This window comes from Lepisma saccharinum, chromosome 21 (assembly GCF_977018435.1).
Source record: "Lepisma saccharinum chromosome 21, izLepSacc3.1, whole genome shotgun sequence".
NCBI classification, from domain to species: Eukaryota; Metazoa; Arthropoda; class Insecta; order Zygentoma; family Lepismatidae; genus Lepisma; species Lepisma saccharinum.
Window position 1 is genome coordinate 11,943,355 of NC_139249.1, and position 24,279 is coordinate 11,967,633.

At 40.5% G+C, this 24,279-nt stretch overlaps 1 protein-coding gene across 2 annotated transcripts in view; it reads left to right on the forward strand.

The window, feature by feature from the left end:
• Kdm3 (Lysine demethylase 3) overlaps nucleotides 1–24,279 on the forward strand; it is a 444,114-nt gene that overhangs the window by 216,716 nt on the left and 203,119 nt on the right. For both annotated transcript variants that reach the window (XM_083142382.1, XM_083142384.1), the window contains exon 7: nucleotides 15,050–15,179. In XM_083142382.1, the coding sequence (XP_082998508.1) occupies nucleotides 15,050–15,179 (130 nt within the window). The remainder of the gene's footprint in view (nucleotides 1–15,049; nucleotides 15,180–24,279) is intronic.

Sequence of the window (24,279 nt, forward strand, 5' to 3'; positions counted from 1 at the left end):
TCTTGGGCGAAGTTTTCCAACACCACGTTTACTGGCTTCTGCTGAAGTTTGTTCGTAACTTCTGTGCTTGTGATTCAGAAGTTAGAAATGAAGACGTCACATAACACGTTTGTGTGAGTGTGAGAGTGATAGAGAAACCTTTTGAACGAGCGAATTCTCTTTTTGAAGGTCACATGTAGGCTTTTCACAGGAATTCACAGATCAGCATTAGCCACGAGAGAACGAAGGAAACCCATTACGGTCTATATATAATTTGTGTTTGTGTGGTGTTTAAAAAAAAAGTGGGGGAGAGGAGGCGAAGTTGAACGTGTCGATGTGTTCGACGGAGGGTGGGGGAGGGGATGTTCTTTCGTGGAAGTCTCCCCCATTGTTATGCAGGATGCGCACGCGCATTCCCTTTGATTCACGGCGGTCGGGGACGTGCTCACTCACACCATCAACCTCCCGAACAAAGGAGAAAACTGCTCTTGGAGTTCCGTGACACTACCCTCCCCCTCGTCCCTCTTACGCTTTCCCCCTTTGTTCCCTCCGAGTCTCTGTAATTTATGACCCGCTCTTCGGGAGGGAGCAGAATAGATGTTGGGCGGGAGGGAAGGACCGAATCTGATTTTCCCCCGGAGGGTGTATAATTAAGTTCCTCCCCCCTCCTACCGCAGTACCCCCTCTTTCCCCCACTGCAGTATTGAAGTTATCCAGCGTCTGTGTTTTCGAGATGAATACAGTGTTGCCTGATGCCCTGCATGAATGCAGTTGGGGGGAGGGGGGCTCGTTGATTGTATTTTTGTAATGGTAACTTGATTTTTTTCGCCAGTGAATCTGAATTCATTTTAATCCGCCTTGTTCTGAATAAGTTCCACACATCACCACCACCACTACGTGTCAGTGTGAATCCACGCCGATTAACCCTAGCTGGAAATCAGCCCAATATTCACCTTTATATAATTGTTTAAGACCATATTTTCAAAATGGACACAAGTGCTACTCTTGGTCCAATATGATAGCTATCCTCTAAACCAGAGATTCCCACAACCTTTTTACGTTCGCGGCACCCTTGGGAATGAGATTATAAACTTGGTCACCCTTGCAGGAACTAGTAAAATTTATTGTCAAATAAATACACGGTTGCTACGCGTGTGGACAACCTGGAAAGCAGGTAAATGTCAGTGAATTTTGTAGATCGTCTGGAATTTACGTGCATTTTGGAGTCTGCAAGAGAAAAAGTTGCAAAATGAACAAACATTTCACTTCCACTTCTGGATTCGGTTCTTGTGATTCCACTCCGAAAAAAGATTCAGTTTAGAAACTTGTTTCTTTCATCCTCATGATTCTCGAATCCACGACTTTTGCGACACCGTCATTAGCGACACTAACATTTCTGCCGTCATATGCGACACTGTGTGGAAAATATATTCCATGACACCGTCATCTGCGACACAAAGTGTAAATAGCTTCCCGTCACACTTTATCCAGGCTTAGGACTGGCAACATCATGGAATCTTGTGTGTTTTTTAAAACTTTTATTAGTTTTCCTTCACACTGGCATCATGCAAGCTGGGTGTTTAAAAGCTGATGTACAGTATTTATCCTTTGTCAATGACGGATTTTTTAGATCCCTTGTCAGTATAGGAGCAGACTGCAATCCCTTGTCAATGTAGAAATCGTCGCTTCTCTTGTAGATGAACTAACATCTTACTATTTTCATTCTAATTTCTGAACGTACGCCATTCTCCTCAAAAAGCGCTTAAGATCTCTATGCATTTCATAGTCGGTAAACGCTCTTTGTATTCTCTAATCTAATATAATGTACTGACGTTGTCTACGTTTCCCTTTAATATTCAAGGCCTTTCTCTCACATAAGTAGTCGTTGTACACAGCTCCTAATCTTAAAGTCTTCACTAATTGGTATACGTTAGGACTTGACTTTTCCGTCAATACATTAACTGTATGGTTCCCATCCCTCGACTGCATTGTTAGTCCTGTGCCGCTGTTGGGAGCAGTTCCACATGGAAATGTCGAAAACAGAGTTGTTCATCCACTGTTCAACGAAATAATCCAAACATATTCTCAATATGTCGTGGTTTGGCGCATCTTCCATCACACATTAAAATTGGTTAAAGTGATAATTACAACCACTCACCTGAGCCTCGGAAAATACTTTCTTCAGAGACGCTATTGCTGCTGCACGTACGCAAATGTCGCTAATTCTGGTAAACAAATTAGAAATCGTAGGGGAAAATCCAAGCAGTGTCGCTTATGACGGGAAGAAACCAGTTTTTGCCTTAGTGTCGCAAATGACGGTGTCGGAAATGTCGGAACTCCATGATTCTCAGTCTTATGCAAAATTATGTTTCCTTCGAATTTCTGTAATAAATTTTCACTTTTATAATACTAGATATTAGAAAGAATATCAAAGTAAAACTTGCAGTCCAGATATCTGATTGCTATCTAAAGTACATTGACAATATGATCATAATTATCGGAAAGGGTGGTGAAGATGAGGTTAACGTCTTATTATTTTATGGATGTCTTGCTGGCATTTCCTATGGAATTCCTATATTCAAGGAAAAATTCTCCAGATGCTGTGTACTTATAAATGTAAGCATATAAGCAGCTGCATTTTCTATGACACCATACATCCGCCAGAAAATGAAAAATTGTGTATGGTTTATGAACTTTTTCTGTTGTTTTTATATTGTAGAGATCTGTTATGGTGAAATAATGTACCTGTTGCACGTGATTGTAGCACCCAATACATTTGATGCCGATTGTAATTTTACATTTCACTCTTCGAATTTTCACGTGTTCTTGTGTGTGTGTAGAATGAAATTTGCTAAAAAGAAAAGTTGAAAGAAAATATTCATAATTAACGGATTATGTATTTAATTTAAAAAGACAAGGTTCAAGAGCAAAAGTCATAGTGATAAACATGTCTGGAAGAATTTCATTTTTGTACTGGAAAACCTGGAAATGTCGGGGAATTTCATAATCAAGAAATCGTATCAACCCTGAAATACCTAGTCCAGTGCTAATGTTAATTATTTATTGAAAGATAATAAGGAAATTAGATTAGTGAAATGTTTTGTGTGGAGTGTAGCACTATATGGTGCAGAAACCTGGACATTGAGAAGAAATGAAGAGAAACGACTCGAAGCTTTTGAAATGTGGACATGGCGAAAAATGGAGCGTGTAAAATGGACGGACAAGGTAAGAAACGAAGCCGTACTGGAAAGAGTTGGTGAAAAAAGATCAATACTGGAGACCATCAAGAAGAGGAAAAGAAACTGGTTAGGACACTGTCTAAGAAGAAACTGCCTGCTAAGAGATGCCTTGGAGGGAATGGTTGAAGGAAGAAAAGTCCGTGGAAGAAAGAGATATCAGCTTATGGATTATATTAAATTAACTGGGTCGTATGCTATTACGAAGCGTAAGGCAGAGAACAGGGAAAGCTGGAGATTGCAGTGAAAAACCTGCCAATTAGGCAGAAAACAATGAATGAATGAATGAATAAGGAACAAACATAAGAATAGAATACAGTTTACTACAATGGAAATCATTAAAAGAGTTTTGCGATTATCGTGCAAATTGTCCTTGACTATTGTCATTAATTTTTCTCTTACATCCTGTGTGTTTTTAAGCGATGGATTTTTATGTGTCCTGGTGCAGAAGTTGTCAACAGCTTGTTTTGAGTTTATTTTCAATTCTTGAAGCTCTTACTGGGTCAAATAACGTACATGAACATGGTGATGGACAATTTGCACGGTAATATTCATGGATCCCAATGTACCCTAACAGCAGTAAGAATGAAAATAGCGATGGACAATCGCTCGGTAATAATTATTTATGCATGCATGTAGAAGGCAGTAGTAAACTGGTCGTGGTGAGCAGACCGGTTGTAGAATTTCTGTCGCTTGCTGTACTCGGTGTAACGTTTTTGCAACTTGGATAAATAGAAGAAGTGTTAGGAGGAAGAAAATGCATCGTCACGGCCAGCTGCACGATGCGGTCACCGCAGCACTTCATGCACGGCTGGGTCGAACATGAGAACCTCACGAGCCAGGGACTGTTTATTCCACTTCTTCGCTTGGCAGGATTCCAGCTTCGGGATTTTTGTCCCCTCTCCATCACGGTTTCGTGAGCATCTCAAAACAGCGTGGCGGTTGGCTTAGGAGGAAAATTACAGCCAGTGCCTTGTGTGGCAGGTGGAGAAAGTGTCGTGTGAATTTTTCTATCTCCGCGTCACTTTCTAAACGGCAACATAGTAAAAAAATAATAATAGTGTCCCGCTGGGAGGGAAAAAAATGCAGCTTCTTCCTTGTAATGTCCGGATGTGGTACTTTGGGTGTGCAACTCTTCTGAAGGAAATCCGTGTGCAGACTTGCTTATTCTGATGCTATTTGTATTCAACCTGTGTCTGCAATCTTTATTTGCAAGGAACGTATTTTGGTGTACAAAAAACAAGTGTTTTGTATGTAAATATATATATAGGGTTTCTATAAATTAGTTATACAAAAGTAACCGTTAATTGTGAAGAAAGTGTATGTGTGACAGAAATGGTTTATACATCAATGAGTACAGCATATCTTCAAGTTTATTGTCGCACGTTGTTATCTTCAGACGCCGCCACTGGAGGCGTGAGCGTTTTATTTTACGCAAGTACCGACTTGTATTGACAAACACACGTTCTTTAATGTAACCCCAGATAGAGAAATCCATGGGGTATCAATCAGGCGAACGAGGTGGCCACGGAATCGTTCCACCACGACTAATCCAAGTCGGTACTTGTGTAAGATGAACAAACGCTCACGCCTCCAGTGGCGGCGTCTGAAACTAACAACGTGCGACAATAAACTTGAAGATATGCTGTACTCATTGATGTATAAATCATTTCTGTTGCACGTACACTTTCTTCACAATTAACGGTTACTTTTGTGTAACTAATTTATAGAAACCCTGTATATTAATATCGACTTAAAATTGTGAAAGAACGGCAATTTTCATGAAGCCAGCAACACACCAAGGAACATAAAATGCATTGGCCCTATAATCCAAAATTGAAATACAAAATGTGCTTTGTCTTCTGTTACCGTGTAGGTTTACTAGACATTGAGGGGCTCGGGGAGGGGGGGGGATATAGTATGGTGACATTTCGGCCGTTATTGATTTTATTAAGCAGAAAGTATGAGAAGCTACATGGTAGATATTTTTTTTCGGTTGTGCTTATCAAAAACTCAATATGCTGACCAAGACAGAATTAATTTTATTTTAAAACATAAAACTAAACGTTACGTTTCAACCTGCTGGCAAGGTCTTCTTCAGGCGCTGTAGCAAATACAAATGAAATAAGGCACACACACACACAAATCACTCCCCTTCTGTGTTTACCAGTTTGAGAAGCGTCCAACGAGTCCAATGCAATTTTGCATGACTTGGCAATTAAACGCGAAAAATTGAAGAATGGTTCTTTGTACTTTGTAACTTAATAATGGCCATGTTTTACTCCCAACCGCTTCAAATGTAATGCAAAATTCAAACACAAAATGTGCTTTATATTTTGTTAACTAAACACTGGATTAGCAAACTTTCTTTTTAGAATTGAAACGGGGATCTCCTCCTGTTTTTCCTCCAGATAGATTTATTATTGACTGAAACGGTGTTCAATATCGCAAGGGGAGGTTATATTTAAAATATGCAATGTATTTTCCTTGAAAACTTGAGCTTTCATTCTCTATTGTTTACAAGAATGTTAGAATAACAAATGCATCGTGTATTGTCAAGATTTAAAATAGAGAGTACAAAACTATCAGAATGCAGATGAACGGAAAACCATATATATATATATATATATATATATATATATATACAGGGTGTCCCACTAGCTTTCGAACCCGAAAAAAGCGTTATAATTTCCGAACAAACATACATAGGAAAATGAAATTCACAACACACGTACCTTGTTTCATGCTGAATACATGATCTTCACAGCAGGTGCTGCAAGTGTCTTCCCTGGACGTCCAGACATGTTTATACACGGCGTTCCATATTGTGAAAAGTCCGATGTAGAGTCTCCGGTGTGATCTCGCGAATCGCATTCTCGATGTTGTTTCGCAACTCTTGAAGTGATCGTAGTTTATTTCTGTAGGCACAACCTTTAAGGAAACCCCATAAAAAGAATTCCGGAGGTGACAAATCTGGGGATCTTGGCGGCCACAATCCTTTGGAGATGATTCTGTCACCAAAAAAGGACTCAATTTCTGCCATGGACACGTTGTAAGTATGGCATGTCGCTCCGTCTTGTTGGAAATAACCGCGACGCAGTTATTCATCATCCAGCTGATCCACAAATTCACTGAAGATGTGTAAGTAAACTTGTGTGGTTACTGTATCTTTAAAGAAGAGGGGTCCAATGATACGCTGTCGGGAAATTGCACACCAAACTCCCACCTTCAATGGTCCTTTACGGCGTCCAAATTCACGTTGAACGGTCTGATACGATCCCGATATCCAATATTTCTTTACAATGAACACGCGTTCTGGTACGGTGTACCGATCCATCCTCGCGATGCAGGGACTCGCGCATGACACGAACCCACACGCATCACTTCCCCTGGCGCCACCTACCGTCTTTCTTTTGACGCTTGCGTTTATTTTCAACCCTGCCTCGTGTTCAGCATGAAACAAGGTACGTGTATTGTGAATTTCATTTTCCTATGTATGTTTGTTCGGAAATTATAACTTTTTTCGGGTTAGAAAGCTAGTGTGACACCCGTTATATATATGATAAAAAAAAGCATTTATGCAGTTTTCATTCCCAATTTTCAAAAATAATACAAAACAACATTGATTTTAGCATCATATGAAGATATGCATATACATATAAATCGGTTCCTTTCGGTTCCTTCAATGTTACATGTATACCAGGGGCGTATATTAATGGCTATCTAGATTATCTGCGAAGCTCAGACTCGGTGAACAAAATACAGGGAAAATATCTATCAGAAAATGTGCATAAGATTGTTCATTTCAACAAGAATATGAACCTGATTTCTTAGGAGTTGGAAACCTTGCCCGCTCCAGGGGATGATTGTCGAGGCTAGGGATCCTGATCAATGTTGCAAACCAATTTGTCCCAGCATGTAATTTCCCCAGAAATGGGGAATTGTGGAGTCAAACTGATCCAGGAGAGGGATATATATAGCAGGGAAATTACCCTCTGAACTTCCTGAACAATCTTTGTCAATGTTACATACCCAATGTTCCCGGCATGTAAATTTCCCAGAAGGGGGAATTTTGATATTTTATTTATGAGGTATGTATTTATTAATTTAATCACATTGTCACATCACTTCCACCCCCCTCCCCGAAATGATATAAAAGAACCCCCTCCCTACCAGCAAATTTTTGTCCAAATTAAAACACCATAATATGGAGAGAGAGCAGCTTTATGACTGCATCCTAAGTATTAATTTTACACCTCTCTCTCTCTCTCTCTCTCTCTCTCTCTCTCTCTCTCTCTCTCTCTCTCTCTCTCTCTCTCTCTCTCTCTCTCTCTCTCTCTCTCTCTCTCTCTCTCTCTCTCATGATCTACACCAACAAGAATATACGCACAATAAAAGTAAAATAACAATACTAGAAAAATATATTGTGTTACTTAATCAATTAGTAAATGAATTAGTTTGCTACTTTATAATTGATTGATTTGCTTTATTATACATCGCTTTTTATGCCACTTTTGGCAGATTTACGAAGATGGGGATGAGTGATGATATCGATGAATGGACACTCTCAAACATCCATGCCAGGATTAGAACCCGGAACCTCTGGCGTCGTAGCGCGATGTGCTAACCACTCCGCCACACTATTTTATAAATATCAGTTCGTATATAAAAGTAACAATTCCTTTATATGTATTTAATAATGTGTATGGACTAGTGTTACCCACGAGACGAGACTTTGGCCTGTCTCGTCTCGTGGAAATGCTGTCTCGTCTCGAAAATATTCGTTTGTCTCATGACACATGGTCAATCTCGTCTCGAATTTTTAAAAGCCTGTCCCGTCTCGTCCCGTGGGCAACACTAATATGGACCCAATTATGCTTTCCAATGAACTCGCTTCGTAGAGCCTTGCGCCGTCCAGTTGAGCAGACTTACTTATTCTATAAGTGGTAAAGAAGCAGGATCAAATGTGACGTCAGAAGTAGGTTAGGATATCCAATCTCGAAGTAGAAAAAATTGAAATCGTCCGTCACATATGTTGGCTGTCGTAATGAAGTTGTGCCAGGGTTAAAGTATACATCACATTCTGAGTGCACATGAAGGGAAAGACAAGTGCTAATCGTGCAGGTCCACTTCGCTTCTTACATTTCCTTCTAACGACCATCGTGCGAACAGATGTTGACCCGAACAATTTTTTAGGTTGCATGTACTGTCAGAAGTGTGCCTGTCATTAATTTCGAGATTTATGAGAAATTTTTAGGTGTTCTTTTCCCATCGTTACTGATGTGATGACGACATGGTAATGTCGCCTTGTAATGAGGGGTCCCGGGTTCGATACCCGATAGAGGTACATTGCACTAATTTTGTAGAAATGTATGCCTGAACTTTGTCTCCTACCCCTTTGATTCCGAATTTATTGAATCATCTTTAATTAAGATAAAAATTGATTATTGGGTTATACATTCATTGCATAGTACACTCGTGTTCACATAAAGTGGCACATTTTATTAGGTTGGGCAGTTGAAGAATGTGCCGCTTTATCTGAACAGGAGTGTACAAATGTTTAAAGTTGACCTCATATACATTTATTTCTTTTTGTTTTGTTTACAAGCAAGAAAATATTTTTCCAGTGTGTAGCCATTAGTGGTTTACATAAAGATTGGTAGTTGTAAAACAATTGAACATCATTTTCTTTGTCACATGAAAATTCCCAACGGCAAAAGAAATGGTAGGCAAATTGTCTCAGTTTTCCTCTAGTCAGTTTTCCACAATCTGATGATCTTAAATTGAAATAAAAAAACGTGACAAGCAGAGGACGACATCTGCTTATCAACAGAATTCCATTCTTTAACACAGGATGGAATAGAAATGAATGAAGTGATGGACAGGCTTGCCTACTATTATCTTTGCTGTTGGCTGTACCTCTGCAGATCGGTTAAAAATATACAAAGGCGTTTCAAGTGGGATATATAAGTATTACGAAGCAAATTGTCCCAAACCGTGTTCATTCTTTTTGTTGTACTCACTCCGTTCAAAACGGCGTCTCGGCTGTTAACATCTTTACAGATTAAAAAATATACATCGAGCCTCTGTAATTAAATGATTTCACTGGAAAAAGGACGTGTGATTATTTGCGAGTTCTACTAAACCGTTTCCAAGTAATTAATGGGGCAATGATAATGATACAGTTTGAGTAGTCGGAGGCTGGTATTTGGTGCGTTATCAACATTCGAGGAAGGCTGCTTAATTCCAGCCTTCGCTTTTTTTTTTTTTTTTCGGGTGTTTGCTGCTGGGAAAGTGGGATATCGCGTGAGACATGGTTGCTCGCATCGTTCACCTTGCGTTTTTTTATTTCTTTTTAAGGGGGAGGAGAACCCGTTTTCTTCGCGGGAGGGGAAGCGGTTCTGGAACACGAAAGACAAGTTTAGTTGCATTTCGCTCCGAGCGGCTTCGGTCATAAAATGTTTTTTAAAGAATGTCGTGTGAATGCAGGATCTTGAAGAAAGTAAGGCGGGGAGGGGAGTTGGAGGGGAGGGAAGCAGATCCTCGCTGCCATTTATAGTCTGCTGGATCAATTCAAAGGTTACTATAGCAACTGTCAGGGAGGCTGTGGAGAATAAAAAAAAGTTGAGGAGGGGGGGAACTGCGCAGTGCCGCGTTGTGAGCTCTTTAGGAGCGATGCTCTCGCATTTAAAGGCAAGAATGCGGACGGTTCTATTGTTGGTTGGGAATTCCGGAAAAATCGATGCTGGAAGCCGTAACAATGCAGTCGAGATGGATATTGGGGTCTCGCGTTCCTTACCCTGCGGGAAAATTGTAGTAAACAAGTCTTGACGATATCGCTGTTGTCGAATGGAGAATTTGTGGTGTGGGTGTGGCGTAGACTAGGATCCATGAGTAGTTCTCAAGGACGCTGAAATGTCAGCCTCCACCCAGTGATGTGCGTCTACGCGTAAACAACGATAGTCTACATTCTACACGTAGACTATTTTATACACGCAGATTACCTATCTATGTAAACAACATGGCGAAAGGTGATAATTTAGCAAAGGGTATCGTGGAATTAAAATTAAATTATACTGCGTATCAGTTGCTGATGTGTGAAGAGACCTTTTGATACTCTTTCTTCCAAATTCGAACAATTTCTCACCTAGGAAGAAACCTAATATAGGAAATATTCAAGTATTTTATGGGAAAAAGACCACTCTTGCCTCACGACTGCCATCTGTTGTTGTTTTTTGCATACTCTTTATCTTCCTCCATAGTTGATAATTAATAGAAGAGAAGAGAAATTTTTTTGTAAATATGATTCTTTTCATTTTGTTAGGAACCAGTCCGGTTCAAATCCGGGAACTTTTCTAACGGTGGAAGCGGTCCCGGCGCCTACCCAGCGTCGAATAACATGGGTAATACCTGGGGGAAACCCTGGGGGGTAAAGGCGGTCAGGGGCGTGATGCTGATCACATCACCCCCACTCACGACCGGATCAAGAAAGTGTGGGGCGTTACCCCCACACCCCCTATACGCCTTCATGGCGTGGTGCTATGCACAGGGGAACACTTTACCTTTTTTTTTTTTTACCTTTTTTTTTAGGAACCAGTACAGTTGAAAATGTCACACCCTTGAAAATTAATTTTAATGCACTTTAGATTGTCTACGTAGTCTATGTAAACTACAACCCAATGTAATCTACGTGTAGACAACGCATGTAGACGTAAACTTATAGTCTACAACACATCACTGCATCCATTTTTCGTGCATTTTTGCAACCTCTGCATTTTACGCCAGAAAGTGTTGTTGTTCGCCTTTATATACCTTCCCTGTCATGTCCGGGTTGCATGTAATGAAAAGCTTTTATTACAGGTGAATTACCCCCACCAACAATCTTGTCCTCAACCCCCCTCACTAAAAATGTTCAGGGGGAGAGCTTTTGTTACAACAGGATAAGCAATTAGTTTCGACTTAAAAAGAATAACCGTAGTAAAGATAATATCGAAAACCCACATAAAGTAGTATATTTGCCAGTCTTCAGTGTTGCATGCTCTCTCTCTCTCTCTCTCTCTCTCTCTCTCTCTCTCTCTCTCTCTCTCTCTCCCTCTCTCCCTCCCTCCCTCCCTCCCTCTGTCATATACGCACAATAAAAGTGAATTAAGAATACAAGAAAAATATAACTATGAAACCTAATTGATTTGTATTATCAGAATACAAAAACTAATGAAAACTTATGAATAACAAAATTATTAGTTTGCTACTTTATATTGATTGATTTGCTTTATTATACATCACAAACATCCATTCCCAGCCCAGGATTCGAACCCGAGACCCCTGGCGTAGTAGCGCGATGTGATAACCACTCCGCAACACTATTTTACTAGTGTTGCCCACGAGACGAGACTTTGGCCTGTCTCGTCTCGTGGAAGTCTCGTGGAAATGCTGTCTCGTCTCGAAAATATTAGTTTGTCTGATGACACATGGTCAATCTCGTCTCGAATTTTTAAAAGCCTGTCCCGTCTCGTCCCGTGGACAACACTATATTTTATAAATATCAGTTCGTATAAAAGTAACAATTCCTTTATATGTGTTTTTAAATATTTAGCAATTAAGTTTTATGTGTAATAGCATTATAAATATGTATATCTGTATAGCATTTGCGTGTGTGTCTATTCTAGATTAAGATCTCCTCCCCCCTTCACACACACACCAGCCTTAAACGATTTCGCACCGTGAGAGGAAGAACTTTGTGTATCATGTAAGAACAAATATCGTCATTTCTACTGGCCAATGCTGATTATGTTTACCCCAAATCTTCTACAAATCAATGTTAAATCCCTATTCCAGGACCTCCTCAATTCTTTCCTCCTGAAGCAGGCAATAAAAATACCAAAAACATCAGACGAAAGTGCAAAAACGCAAAGGAGTAAGTTCTTAAGTTTCGTGCCGAGTGAAAGCATGGAGGGAGCAAAGAGTGGGAAGTGGAGGGTGTAGAAAATATGGTCGCCTTCATCCAATATGATCACGCAAGGCTGCGTGATTGCGATCCTGGGAACGGACGAGTGCGGTTTATTTTTACAGTCGAAGTTTCCAGCGACTGATGTCATCCCCAATGAGGACGATGTTCCGTTGGCGGCTGAACACCGAGGAACCGCTCGAAGGTCAATGGTATCCACGGACGTGGTGCGTCACATTCGCTCCAACTTGGAAAATAATACTTCATTGGGTATCTTTAATGAGGCCCCCATGACTGGACCTTCATAGTGCTTCGGATCACACTTTAACCTTTAGACCGCCGAACGGGTTTTCGAAAGTAACCACTCTCTGGCCGCCGCCTTTGCGCGCGATTTTTAAATGTTACACTTATTTCAGAAAACGTTATAACTCTGAGACTATTTGAGCAATCTACTTCGGGTAAGTTTTGTTTTGCAGGTAGAACATCAGGGCATTCAACCGTGTAGAAACTAAAACGCCAAAGCCAATAAGAGAGGTTAAGTGAGCCGCGGCCCCCAACTACCAATGAAAAAAGTCATAAAAATGGGGAGTTTTTTCACATATTCTATAATGTAATGCACCCAGGAACATGAAATGACTTTCATTCGGTTGAGAAAGGACCATTCTTTAAAAATAAGGCTAAAGTTTGCCTCCTCTTCCTAAAATAGCGGGGGAAGAGGGGGCAAACTCCCCATTTTTATTATCTTTTCATTGAAAGTTGGGGGCCGCGGCCCACCCAACCCCTCTTATTGGCTTTGGCGTTTTGATTCCTGCACGGTTGTATGCCCTGATGTTTTAGCGGAAAAACATAAGTTACCCGAGGTAGATTGGTCAAATAGTCTACGAGTTATAACATTTTTTGGCAAATAAGCTTCCATATGTAACGTTGGATTCGGGGAGGGGGCGGGAGGGGAGTCCTGGGTGGGTGGGTTTTCTTCCACATGACATTTCAAAGTCTTATCTCAACATCTGTCAGCGTTTATAACCTCACATACAAGTATGAAGGTCCTAAAAGCAGATGTATTGTTTAATTAACACGATGGTCCATGAGTGTGCCATCGGGCGACTCGGGGTATATTGTGGATGCAACACTCATAGCCCATTGGGAAAGTAAAGGTTAAACTGTATGTCCAGTGCTGATCAGCATATCTGTGCGTAAAGTGAACTTTATACACCCCTCTCTAATTTTTGACCAATGTTCAATTTATGGTCGTTTTGACACTAAACGTAACTTTACACTCCCCCAAAAACTATTTTACACCCCCTTTATTTTCGAGGTTTCGTTTTGAAACTACAACCCCTTGAAAAGTGGCATTTTATCCTGTGTGTTTGTAGAAAGAAAATCATGGTGGCCACCAACATTAAATACCGGATGTTTCATAAATAATTGAGAGTTTACAAAAAAATATTGCAAGTAAAGCATTGCACTTACGTTAATAAAACCAGTCCAGAACGAACGAGGAACTCAGTTTTTTTACACCTTCAAATGTTCAATGTGTGCACCACGGTGACATGGCACACAACGACACGATAGTCTAGTTCTTGCCACACTCCCTTAAGGTTATGGCTGCGATATCCCGCGGCATCGGTGAAACGAATACCCTGTCTTTGATGAAACCCCACAAAAAGAAGTTACACGGTGTATGGACCGGTGATCTTGGGGACCAAAACATTGCACAAAATACTGTGAGTGATTTGAGTGTCGCCTAGCGGCAGGGAAATGAACTCTCAGCTTAACGAAGCATACACGCACAAAGTGTTTGCGTGCCTCAATCCTTCTGGACTGGTTTCATTAACGTAAGTTCAATTGCTTAATTTGCAATAAATTTTTGTAACCTCTCAATTATTTATGAAACACCCGGTATATATATTTGAGGATACAGCTGCAGTGTGTTGTGTTGTGTTGTGTGTGTCGCCTAGCTATTGCAGAACTTGTTATTGACGTTCGCTCATCCCCGTAGAGTGAGGCAACCCACATAACGCATTGCAAGAAACCAACGACATTGAATTGTTTAGTTTATTTTACTTCGCTTTAGTACCACGAAAATGAGAATGAAGTGATGGAATTGATGAAGAAACACTCACAAAGAACACCCATGCCGGGGTTCAAATCCAGGACACCTGGCGGCGTAGCTCGCTGCGCTAACTACTTCGCCACGGAGGCAGGACAGGAACCTATTACGGTATTGAAGTCCTGAAGCTTTCTTGGCGACGAATGATGAATAGATTCTCTCGGGCTATCGACGAGTTCTGGAAGGATTTCCAAGCTTTCGGAGAGCTAACATCACACTCATCATCCACTATTATGGTGTTATTTCAGGACCTATATGTTTCATTTTTTATTGTGGTGACTGTACAATCGCCGATAATAAAAATGAGACGTCTAGATCCTGAAATATTCGCTTCCTTGCAAGGTAGAGTGAGATTATTTCCATAACACCCGTGGCTGTTCTGCATTTGCAGCTTGGGAGCGAGTCGTAACTCCCGAAGCAACCAATCAGCAAGCGAGCCGCTGACGTCATCTAGACCTAACGCCTATCACTAACACCCTTGCTCGCGCTCTAGGCTGTAGGTAGGCTCGCTAGCTGGATTCGCGCAATCGGCTGGGATGTTCCGAAAGTAATCAGACTCTATTATGTGTTATGCTTAACTCTACGGCAATGGTAGAAGTTGTAGTAGAATGTTTGCTTTAGGGAAGCGAATATTACATGATCTAGGTAGATGTCCCGTTTTGAATGCTCGTGACCGTACATAATGTTATAAACTATGTAAACGCCCGAACTTTTCAATTAGAGTGTTCTTTCGTCATTGCAGTTTAATAATTCTGTTTACCCGTTCTGTTCTACTTCCAGTCTCGCATCCCCCGGAACACCAGTTTAGGGGCAGCCGGAAACAGCCGCGCCGGAACTCCGGTCAACCGGAAGCCGCGAGCCACAAAGCTTCCAGTGGGAGACCAAGCTTCAACTCAGGAAAACAATAAAGGTAAGCGGGTGTGCTTTTTTTTATGCGCCTCGCACGAACATAATTGCCGGCCTGTTGACAGTTTGGCGGTTCCAAAATATGCCTTCCACGTGCGGCGTCCGTGTTATGTTCCCGAGCCGAGCAATTAGCCTGTGGAGGTGGTTAGCGTGTGTGAAACGCGTAATTAGCAGGCTGGGAATTTATCTCCGCCCAAAACTAGGAAAATGTGCATGGGAACCGGGGGGAAAAGTGCCTTTGCAACCATCAAATGCTGTGGGAAGTGTTGGAAAAAGCCAAAACCAGCTATAAAAAGCAGTCATTTTGAATCTAAAAATCCAATGAATTCACTAGCCCCGTCTAATTCCCTGCACTTTTTCACTCTCTCTGCACTCACGTGTCTAGTTGGTTACAGAGTGCAACAACCAGTCGTCTAATTCGTTGATTTGGTGCCTGCACCGTTTTCACTACCTTCGTGCGGTGTGCAGTAAGATGCATGTGCTAACCAATCAAACGAACGTTTAAAGCAGCATGCAAGCATTTGTTGAATCTTCTGAACTTGAACACCGTGAGTACAACATATACTTAGCTGAACGCAATTTTCTTGCACCAAACTGTAACACTGGTATACACCTGCACTACACCTAGTGTCAAAAAGTGGAGCGAACTAGGCACGGTCACTGAGAACCACAAGTGAAATGCAGCAGCGCCATCTCTTATTCTTTTTGGCAGAATAAGTGGAAGCAAGAGTGCGAGTGGTGCCTCTCAGCGCCTCTCAACGGATTATTACAAAACTTGCAAATGTATAAAAAATAGGGAAACCAAAATCAGGGAAAGTACGTCGGATATTAATCACCCGTTCAGCATTTATCTTGCTCGGAAATTGCAATCCTGTGATATACGCGTAAATATAGGCCTATGTTCACCTTGGTGAAAAGACTCAAGAAAAATGAAAGAAGTGACCAAATATGACGAAACAATACACCGAATATTGTGAAAAATGACGGGGGAAATGCCGAAAATTGGGGACAATGACCTAAAACCTGAAAATTGGCAAAAAAAAAAAAAAAAAAAAAAAAAAAAAGTGCACTTTGAAATTACCTTTTTTGGATTCTAGACGAAGTGTAATACAGGGTTTTCGTAAATGATTGTCGGGGTTACAAACAAGCATTGTATTTTACGTAATAAAGATAGATACATGCAATTTTTTGCAAAATGTTAGAAAACTCACCAAGTTTTTATGACAAAGTCGCAAATGTTCCATGTGCTCGCCTTGCGATATCCTGCAGATATCTCAGCGATAGTGCCATTTCCTGCCACACTCGGGTTGCATATCACGTGTAACACTGTTGATGGAATTCGTTATGCGTGTTTTCAGTTCCTCAATGGTAGTGGGTAATGAAGGATAGTAAACGGTATCTTTTACGTATCCCCAGAGAAAAAAATCGCAAGGAGAAAGATTAGGGGATAAAAGGTTTCCATCCTCATCACTCCCGTGCCCAATCCAACGTTGTGGTAATTTTCTGTTGAGCAATGATCGCACTTCACAGTGGAAGTGAGGTGGGGCTCCATCCAATTGCATGATGGTGTTAGAATCTTCTTCCACTTGAGGAAATAGCCACTCATTCAACATATCCTGTGTGTGTTTACTTTTCCACTTAGGTGGAATATGGCCTCGTCAGTGGAAACGAAATTCTCAATGAAATTGTCATCGTCAGCTATGATTTTGCATATCGCGAACGTTTCCTGTACACGACGGTCATTACGTGTTAGCTTTTGATGCAGACTTGGTTTCATGTTTAGCAGTTTTCACTCCATAATGTTGTCTTTGGAATGTTTATTTCTTTGGATCCAGCAGGAATCCATTTCTTCAGGCTCCGTAGATAGGTTTCACGAACTCGCTCCACATCATGTTCCGACACTGATGGTCGACCACTGCTTTTGCCTTTGCAAATGCAAACTTTTTCTTTGAACTGTGCATACCACCTTCTAATCGAATTGTCTGACTGTTCTCCTTCCTATATTGCGCACGAAAATGTCGTTGCACAGCTGTAACGGACCTCGTTGCGTGATATTCAAGGACACAGAATGCCTTCTCACTAGTAATATCCGCCATTTTGGAAAACTCCAGCCTGGCGACAGAATCGGGAAACAGAGGTCTTTGAAACAAATAAGGAACAAAACTTGTTGAGTTTCTCAACAATATCGTGCATTTGTGTTCATCGCGTCATTCACTCAGATCGATTACAACAATGAGGAAACCCCGACAATCATTTACGAAAACCCTGTATTGTGTATATTTAATGGGCATCGTATCGTGTCCAGTATGTCAGAAAAAAATGACATTTCATCAACTTCAGCTCCCTACTCATGAGTGCAGACCTCAACCACCTCACTCTCCAAAGACTTGTATGAGGACGAGGGCGCGCCGTGAGGTTGAGAGGAAGGTTGAACGACAATGACCACCTCTGTTAAACACTACGACGAGCACGAATCATAAAAAATTACCACGGGACAACACATGCTAGAACTAGAATCCAAAACGCTCTGGTGTACGGGTTTATTTTATTTGGTTTATTTTACTTCGCATTTCTGCCGTTCTTTGGATAATCGCGAAGATGAGGATGAGTATGAGTGATGATATGATGAAATTGATGAAGGGACAGTCACAAAGAACACCCTTGCTCTGCCTGGGATTCGAATCCGGAACCCCTGGCCAGGCACATATCTAGAAATACATTTCGGAGTGGGTCCGAACCAACTATCTTAAAATAATAATAATAATAAAGTTTAAATTAAAATAATTGTATATAATTAATTAAAATATTTAATTAAATGATATAACAGCACGTATTCATTATCTAGCTTACGTATACTTAAGGTCGGCAAAATTTGTAAAAAAAAACAACAAAAAAAAAACTGACCTAGCAAGGAAATTAATGTCAAATAGATAAAGAATTGAATATTAAAAAAGCATGTAAGATCCAGGTGACAAATATGATCTAAATATAATTCTTGCCTTCCAATAGCCATCGATTAAACCACAAATATATTTCCGTTATTTAATTTTAGTACTAAGTGAGTCTTTCGGGGGGGGGGGTTCCCCCCCACTAAATACGTGCCCCTGGCATCGTAGCGCGTTGTGCTAACCACTACGCCACGGATGTCGGCTGGTGGACAGTTTTGGCTATTTGGGAGCACGTGGCTCTTGATAATCTTTGCCCCTTCTTCCTTCCCGAAAGAAAATGGCACGAATGTTCAACATTGAGTCATTCTTCGCGCCGCACCTGTTGTTGTGTCACCGGAACGGGGTCGTTGTACTCTTGGAGGAAGCAACTCGAAGTGGAGGTTGGAATGAGATATCGGAACGAAAGTTTCTGGGTGTACTTTTTTTTTTCGCATGCCGTAAAACTTCAAACGCTTGTAAACAGGTTTATCCCTTTCTCGCTCTTCTCGGTCAATTAATGGCTAAATGAGACTAAAAACGAAACTCCCGTGTTTTGTGTGCGGTAGCGTGGGATGCGCTTTTCCCGCCATTATTACCTTTGTTTCGCTGTATGGGCGTCGCCAGAAATTTGTGTAGGGGATAGGCCGTTGATATAAAATTGAATAATACAAATACTAATGTTGGGTAAAGGTTGGTGCGACGAGCTAAATGACATTCGTTCAATTTATTAATTTAGATCAGACAACTACGACTCAATAACTGAGTCTCAACGATCCTGAAACGTTGAATATGTCATTAGTTCGAATTATTTGTTTTGATAAACTTTGCCTGGTAACGCTGGTGACGCGTGCAGATCGCTGGAGATTAAAATTTTATACCTTCAGATTTTCAAATAGGATTTCAAATAATTTACAACTAACAATAACCCCTTTCCATAGCAACAGCATTAACCCAATTTACACATGCGAAATTCCCCCCTTCTGAAAGAGAAGAATTAATCATTTAAACATTTTCACAAACACTAAATACAAATGGAAGAAAATGTTTTAGCACGTAAATATGAACACCAGAAACAGTAAACTTATTTATTGTATTCAATTTAACACATATTTCCTGCTTACGTAAGCATCAACAATCTGTCCTTATTAAGTTAAGAGACGTAAAATAAAAACTGTCGATACGTGAACGAAAATTTACCCATCAAAGTCATTTAGCATGCACCTTTAATGCCATATAAGGAATTACAAAAGTCCTAATTACTTCCTATTTTGACATTGAACCAATTTTAGAACATGCTCCTCGTTTATTTTGACTAGTGCTATGCGTTTCTTGCACGAAAATAAATCGTTTTACGTGTGCACAGAGCCCTTTTCAAACATGGCGTCGATGGCCATTTTGTAAATAACGCATGGTCTGTGACGTGTACTAGTACCGTTTCCCGTAAAATTCAACACACGCGAGATAGCTATCTCATAAACAACTTTGCTTAAACGTTGTAAACACGATCTTCGAGAATTTTCTTCCTCTCAAAGTCACTTAAGATAATTAATTTCCTCACCTGGTGTGTCGGGAACAACGAATCCAGCACGCACGAGTCCACTCTTACCTCTCTCTCCCCGAGAGCTCCATTCCTTTCCAACACTTATTTTTGCGATGTGCTTTCACTTCATGCTATTATCTGCCGTTTTGTCCTAACTGCAGATGTAAGATTCCTCCCTAAAGCACGGAAACAATTCTGATTTCCTCCACTGTAGTGACATTACTCTGTTCACTCCATGTTTTTTTTTACCGGAAGTCCTTCTCCACCACTGCACACCCCTCTCGATCACTATTCGTCATTTTTGCAGAGCACATTTGTCTTTACCAAACAACAATTTTTCATGATTTAAATACCACACGTTAACAGATATGTATATGCGTTAAGGAACCCAGTGTAATGCTCAATAAGATAAACTTTTTGCTGATAATTAACCAAAGGCATCTAGATCAAAACGCTGTATATTTTATTATTTTGCGCCATAACTGCGAATTGCCCATGCGTGCAGTGACCGACACATCAAAATGTCCTTGTGCATAAGGAAACCGCGAGAAAATCGGATCTTAAACAAAGGAATTTACAATTCAAATGCGCACAACGGTCAGAGCCATCTAGCGATTCTTCGCGTAACTATTAAAGCAACAAAGTTTTCATATTGCATAGGCATTCCACCTATCGTGAATTCTCTGCACTAGACGAGTTCATCGTCTTTGGACCTGAGTTGGGCTATTTTACCCCAGCAAAACACCCACGAAACTTAAGTTTCCAGAATACCTTATGACAGTTCGTCATAAATGGCGCCCAACATAGGGCTGAACCCTCACACAATACTTTTGATACAATACTAAAGTTAGACTTACATCAAATAAACATTCATATTCTACATATTCACTAATATACATATTTAATATATACAGACATATTACTTTATTGTTTACAATATGAAACATCCCGGATCACCAACTCTGGTGACTCCATCATTCTCCAGAAAGAAGGAACCCCGCATGTGTTTTGGTGTCTTGTAGAACATAGTGGCTTGTATATTTTTGGTTGGAGCAGGAAACAAATGAATGCCTAGGCCCACCGCAACATTATACTTACTTGACTATTAGCCCGCCGCAAGCATAACCTAACTTGACCTTTACCGCATCATACCTGCCCCCACCCGCAAACTCAACAACACCCCCATGGAACTACAAAACAACTCTTAATTCGCTTCTGGATTCATTCTATCTGAGCTAATCACTATTTAAAGGCGTAGTATGAGCCTTGTGTGCTACTACCCTAATGCGCTGCAGTTGGTATTTTCTTTGACCTAACCACAACAACGATGCAAATAGTGGTGTTCCAAATATTTATGAGATGAATACCCTTGAGCAATCTATCATAGAAAATGTCTTATCTTATTTTGGAGCAATCAGGAAGATTTTAGGCTCATCTCGCATGCTAGTACGCCGCAGAAATTTCACCTACTTGGTCAACTCGCCCGCCGCAGGCTCAATCTCACTTTACCCATACGAGAAATTTTAACCTTGCTCTTCCCCTACCCCCTCTTTATTTGCACTGTCCTTAACTAAAACGTCTGATTTACAGCTAAACCCCATCGTCTGTAACATTTCATCCACACCTTCCAAATTCAAATCTAGTAATCTTTTCACCCAAATTTTTACCTTGTCATCTGAACAATTCCAAACTTTACAATTTTCTATCGACTGGTGATCCATTTTTTCTCCTGTCACACAATCTATTAATGACAGCGTAGAATCTTTACTGTTCTTTACACAAAGGTAAGGGCCGACAAAGAGGTCACAATATTTTCTTATCACCTTATCTCCGGTACCACTTAAGGTCTGATTCTTAACAAAGACTAGCTTACCCTCTTCCACTACAGGTTTAGCATCCATCTTAGCATTATGTTGCTTCAATTTATTTTGCCTTTTACTAAGACTAGACAGATTCGCCATGACTAGCTTGTCATTCCACGTGACATTGTTAGCATCGACCCCCAGCGTCGGTATATCGGTCAAACTCTTTGTCATGTTTAATCTCAACTCCATTGGAGAATATCCTGTTTGTAACGAAATGGAACCATTCAGAAGTCGCAGAGCTTCAGGTACTTTTTCCGGCCATTTGTTGTGATTGGAATTACAGAGTATTCTCATCAAACGGTTCAATTCCGAATGATAGCGCTCTACCCAATTTGAGCTCGGATGGTACACCGGAGTGTAAACAAGTTGTACCCCCCATGTTTTCATTGCATTCTGAAAAATTTTCGACTTAAATTGTGGCCCATTATCCGAAACTAACCTCTGAGGAATTCCCAAATGAACAAAGTACACTTTTGACAATTTATTCACAATGGTATTGGCATTGCTATTAACCACCGGGTATGCCACCAAATACCTTGTTGCTGCATCTAGAACCGTAAACAAAAACCTTTCTCGCTTAGGCCCCAGCGCAAACGGACCCTGCAGATCAATAAACAAAATCTCCCCCGGCATGTCTGTGAAATGAGACCTTGCAACAATTTTAGCCGGATGTTTATTCGGTTTTGTACGCTGACACAACTCACAGTTTTTTACATACGACTTAATATCAGATTTCATCCCTTGCCAATAGAAAACCCGATATAAGTGAGATAAAGTTTTGGCAACACCGTTTAACATGTTAAATTTACTTTTACACTATATCTATATTCAAAATAAATCCCATAAAACTCAAAATTTGGTGTGTCAGATAGCCAGAAATATGTTTCTCTTACAAACACAATTCGATGTTTGGACAAACTCAGCAACCTTAATTGCGACTGTGCAAGGAGAATTCACTATAACTAGAAGCTAAATCAAACAGATGACGACGACAGCCCCGTAAATACATGGCGCGCAATCACTGCCACCAAATGTACCACTAACATTTTTGTTATTAATCTTGGAACCGAACCAGGATACTCGCCTTAAGTAAACCAAAGATACGTTTTATATGTCTTATAATTTCACGCTGCTATGCAAGATTGCTTGAAATTTATTTGTTTCCTCTTGAATACTGATTACCATCGGGTGGCATATCTCAGATACCCCCTACCATCACCATGTCATGTATACAGAGAAATCAAACCTATTGAATGTCGTTACTTAAACTCTCCAAAATACAGACTCCAGACGAACTTGTGTCAGGACTAAGCCGACACTAATGGCAAATGTCCCCTCGACACCCTATCATTCTCACATTTTCTATGTGTGGAGACGTATTTTCCCAAGGACGAACAAATACAACATCTAGTGTCCCTGATGTTCCCTTGTGTTTCTTTAGAACGCCAATCAACACGATTCTACCCGAGAAATTCGCACAAAATTTTACAATGAAACTTGCAAGCACATGTAACAACAAATTCAAAATGATACTGCCCACTTAAAAGCTGTTGGCTCCAAAATGATAGTGAGGCTGCTTGACTTGTTAAATGCTCCCATTTTAAATTTCCCGCACCAGACTGTCCATCAGATATCTTTTCTGAGCTATAAACTTGACACTAGCCCCAACTGAACTGACGTTTGAAAATAAACAAAAGTTAGTATTCAAATGATAATTAAATTCAAATTTATTTTAAACTTTCCAAAGATCCATACGTTATTAAATCCTTCAAATTAAATATAATATTATCTTTAATATTTACATTTTGTACAAAGCGAAGTTACTTTCACTGATTAAAGAGTGATGATCGCTCCGATGATCTCATCAGGCTTCATCTTTGAGCAATCATATTCAACCATATGCATCCCATGCCATTTTCTTCTGACATGAGTGCGATGCCAGATCATTCTAACCCTGTACCAAAGAGACAAAGCCAAGAGAAGACAAATACTCAAAATTTCCCCCAAAACTTTTGTATTGGTACTTTTCCGAGGAGACCTTTTTATTCTTCTCTTCCTAATATGGCTTGGATGGAGAGATACTCTTCCTCCAGCAACAGTTCGACTGACTACCAAAGTTTTCCTGGGAAGTGAGTCAGTAGGTGACTTCATTTTAACTCTGATGCGCCTCCCATATCTGACTGAATAACCAGTGCCTAATTTGATGAAAGAAACGACACATGCCATACTGGCAATTCTTTTGGGCATAAGAACACGCATAGGACCACACCTAATGCAACTTCTGGGTTCGATTACTGAATTCCTCACAACAGTCTGCAATGGATAACCAACTACTGGTATGACTACGTTGTGTACTGAATGATTTTGAACTATGGACACTTCAGGTAAGTCAATACTATTTTCCCCAACTGACACTACAGACAGGATAGATTTGTTCTGAGATGATACTGAATTTGAGTGTAGACACTGAGAATCCACCTTACTTTCCGGACACCCTGTATCAACTTGCACCGTGTGGACACGCTTACTCAACGAAGATGAACCTAGAGAACCACTTCGTTTACAACCAACACCCAGTAAAGGAATTTGCAAGCTCGGTTTTGGGAAAGATGCATCTTTTGTGCAGAAGCCGACAGGGAAAGACTCGTCTCTGTTACCCGACACCCCAAAAGACCACTCCTCGCTTATCAAATATTTTCCTTTATTACCCTTGTGGTGTTTTTGCTCTAACGTTCTGTTTCGGTTCAGTTCGCTGGTACTCTGTGCATAACT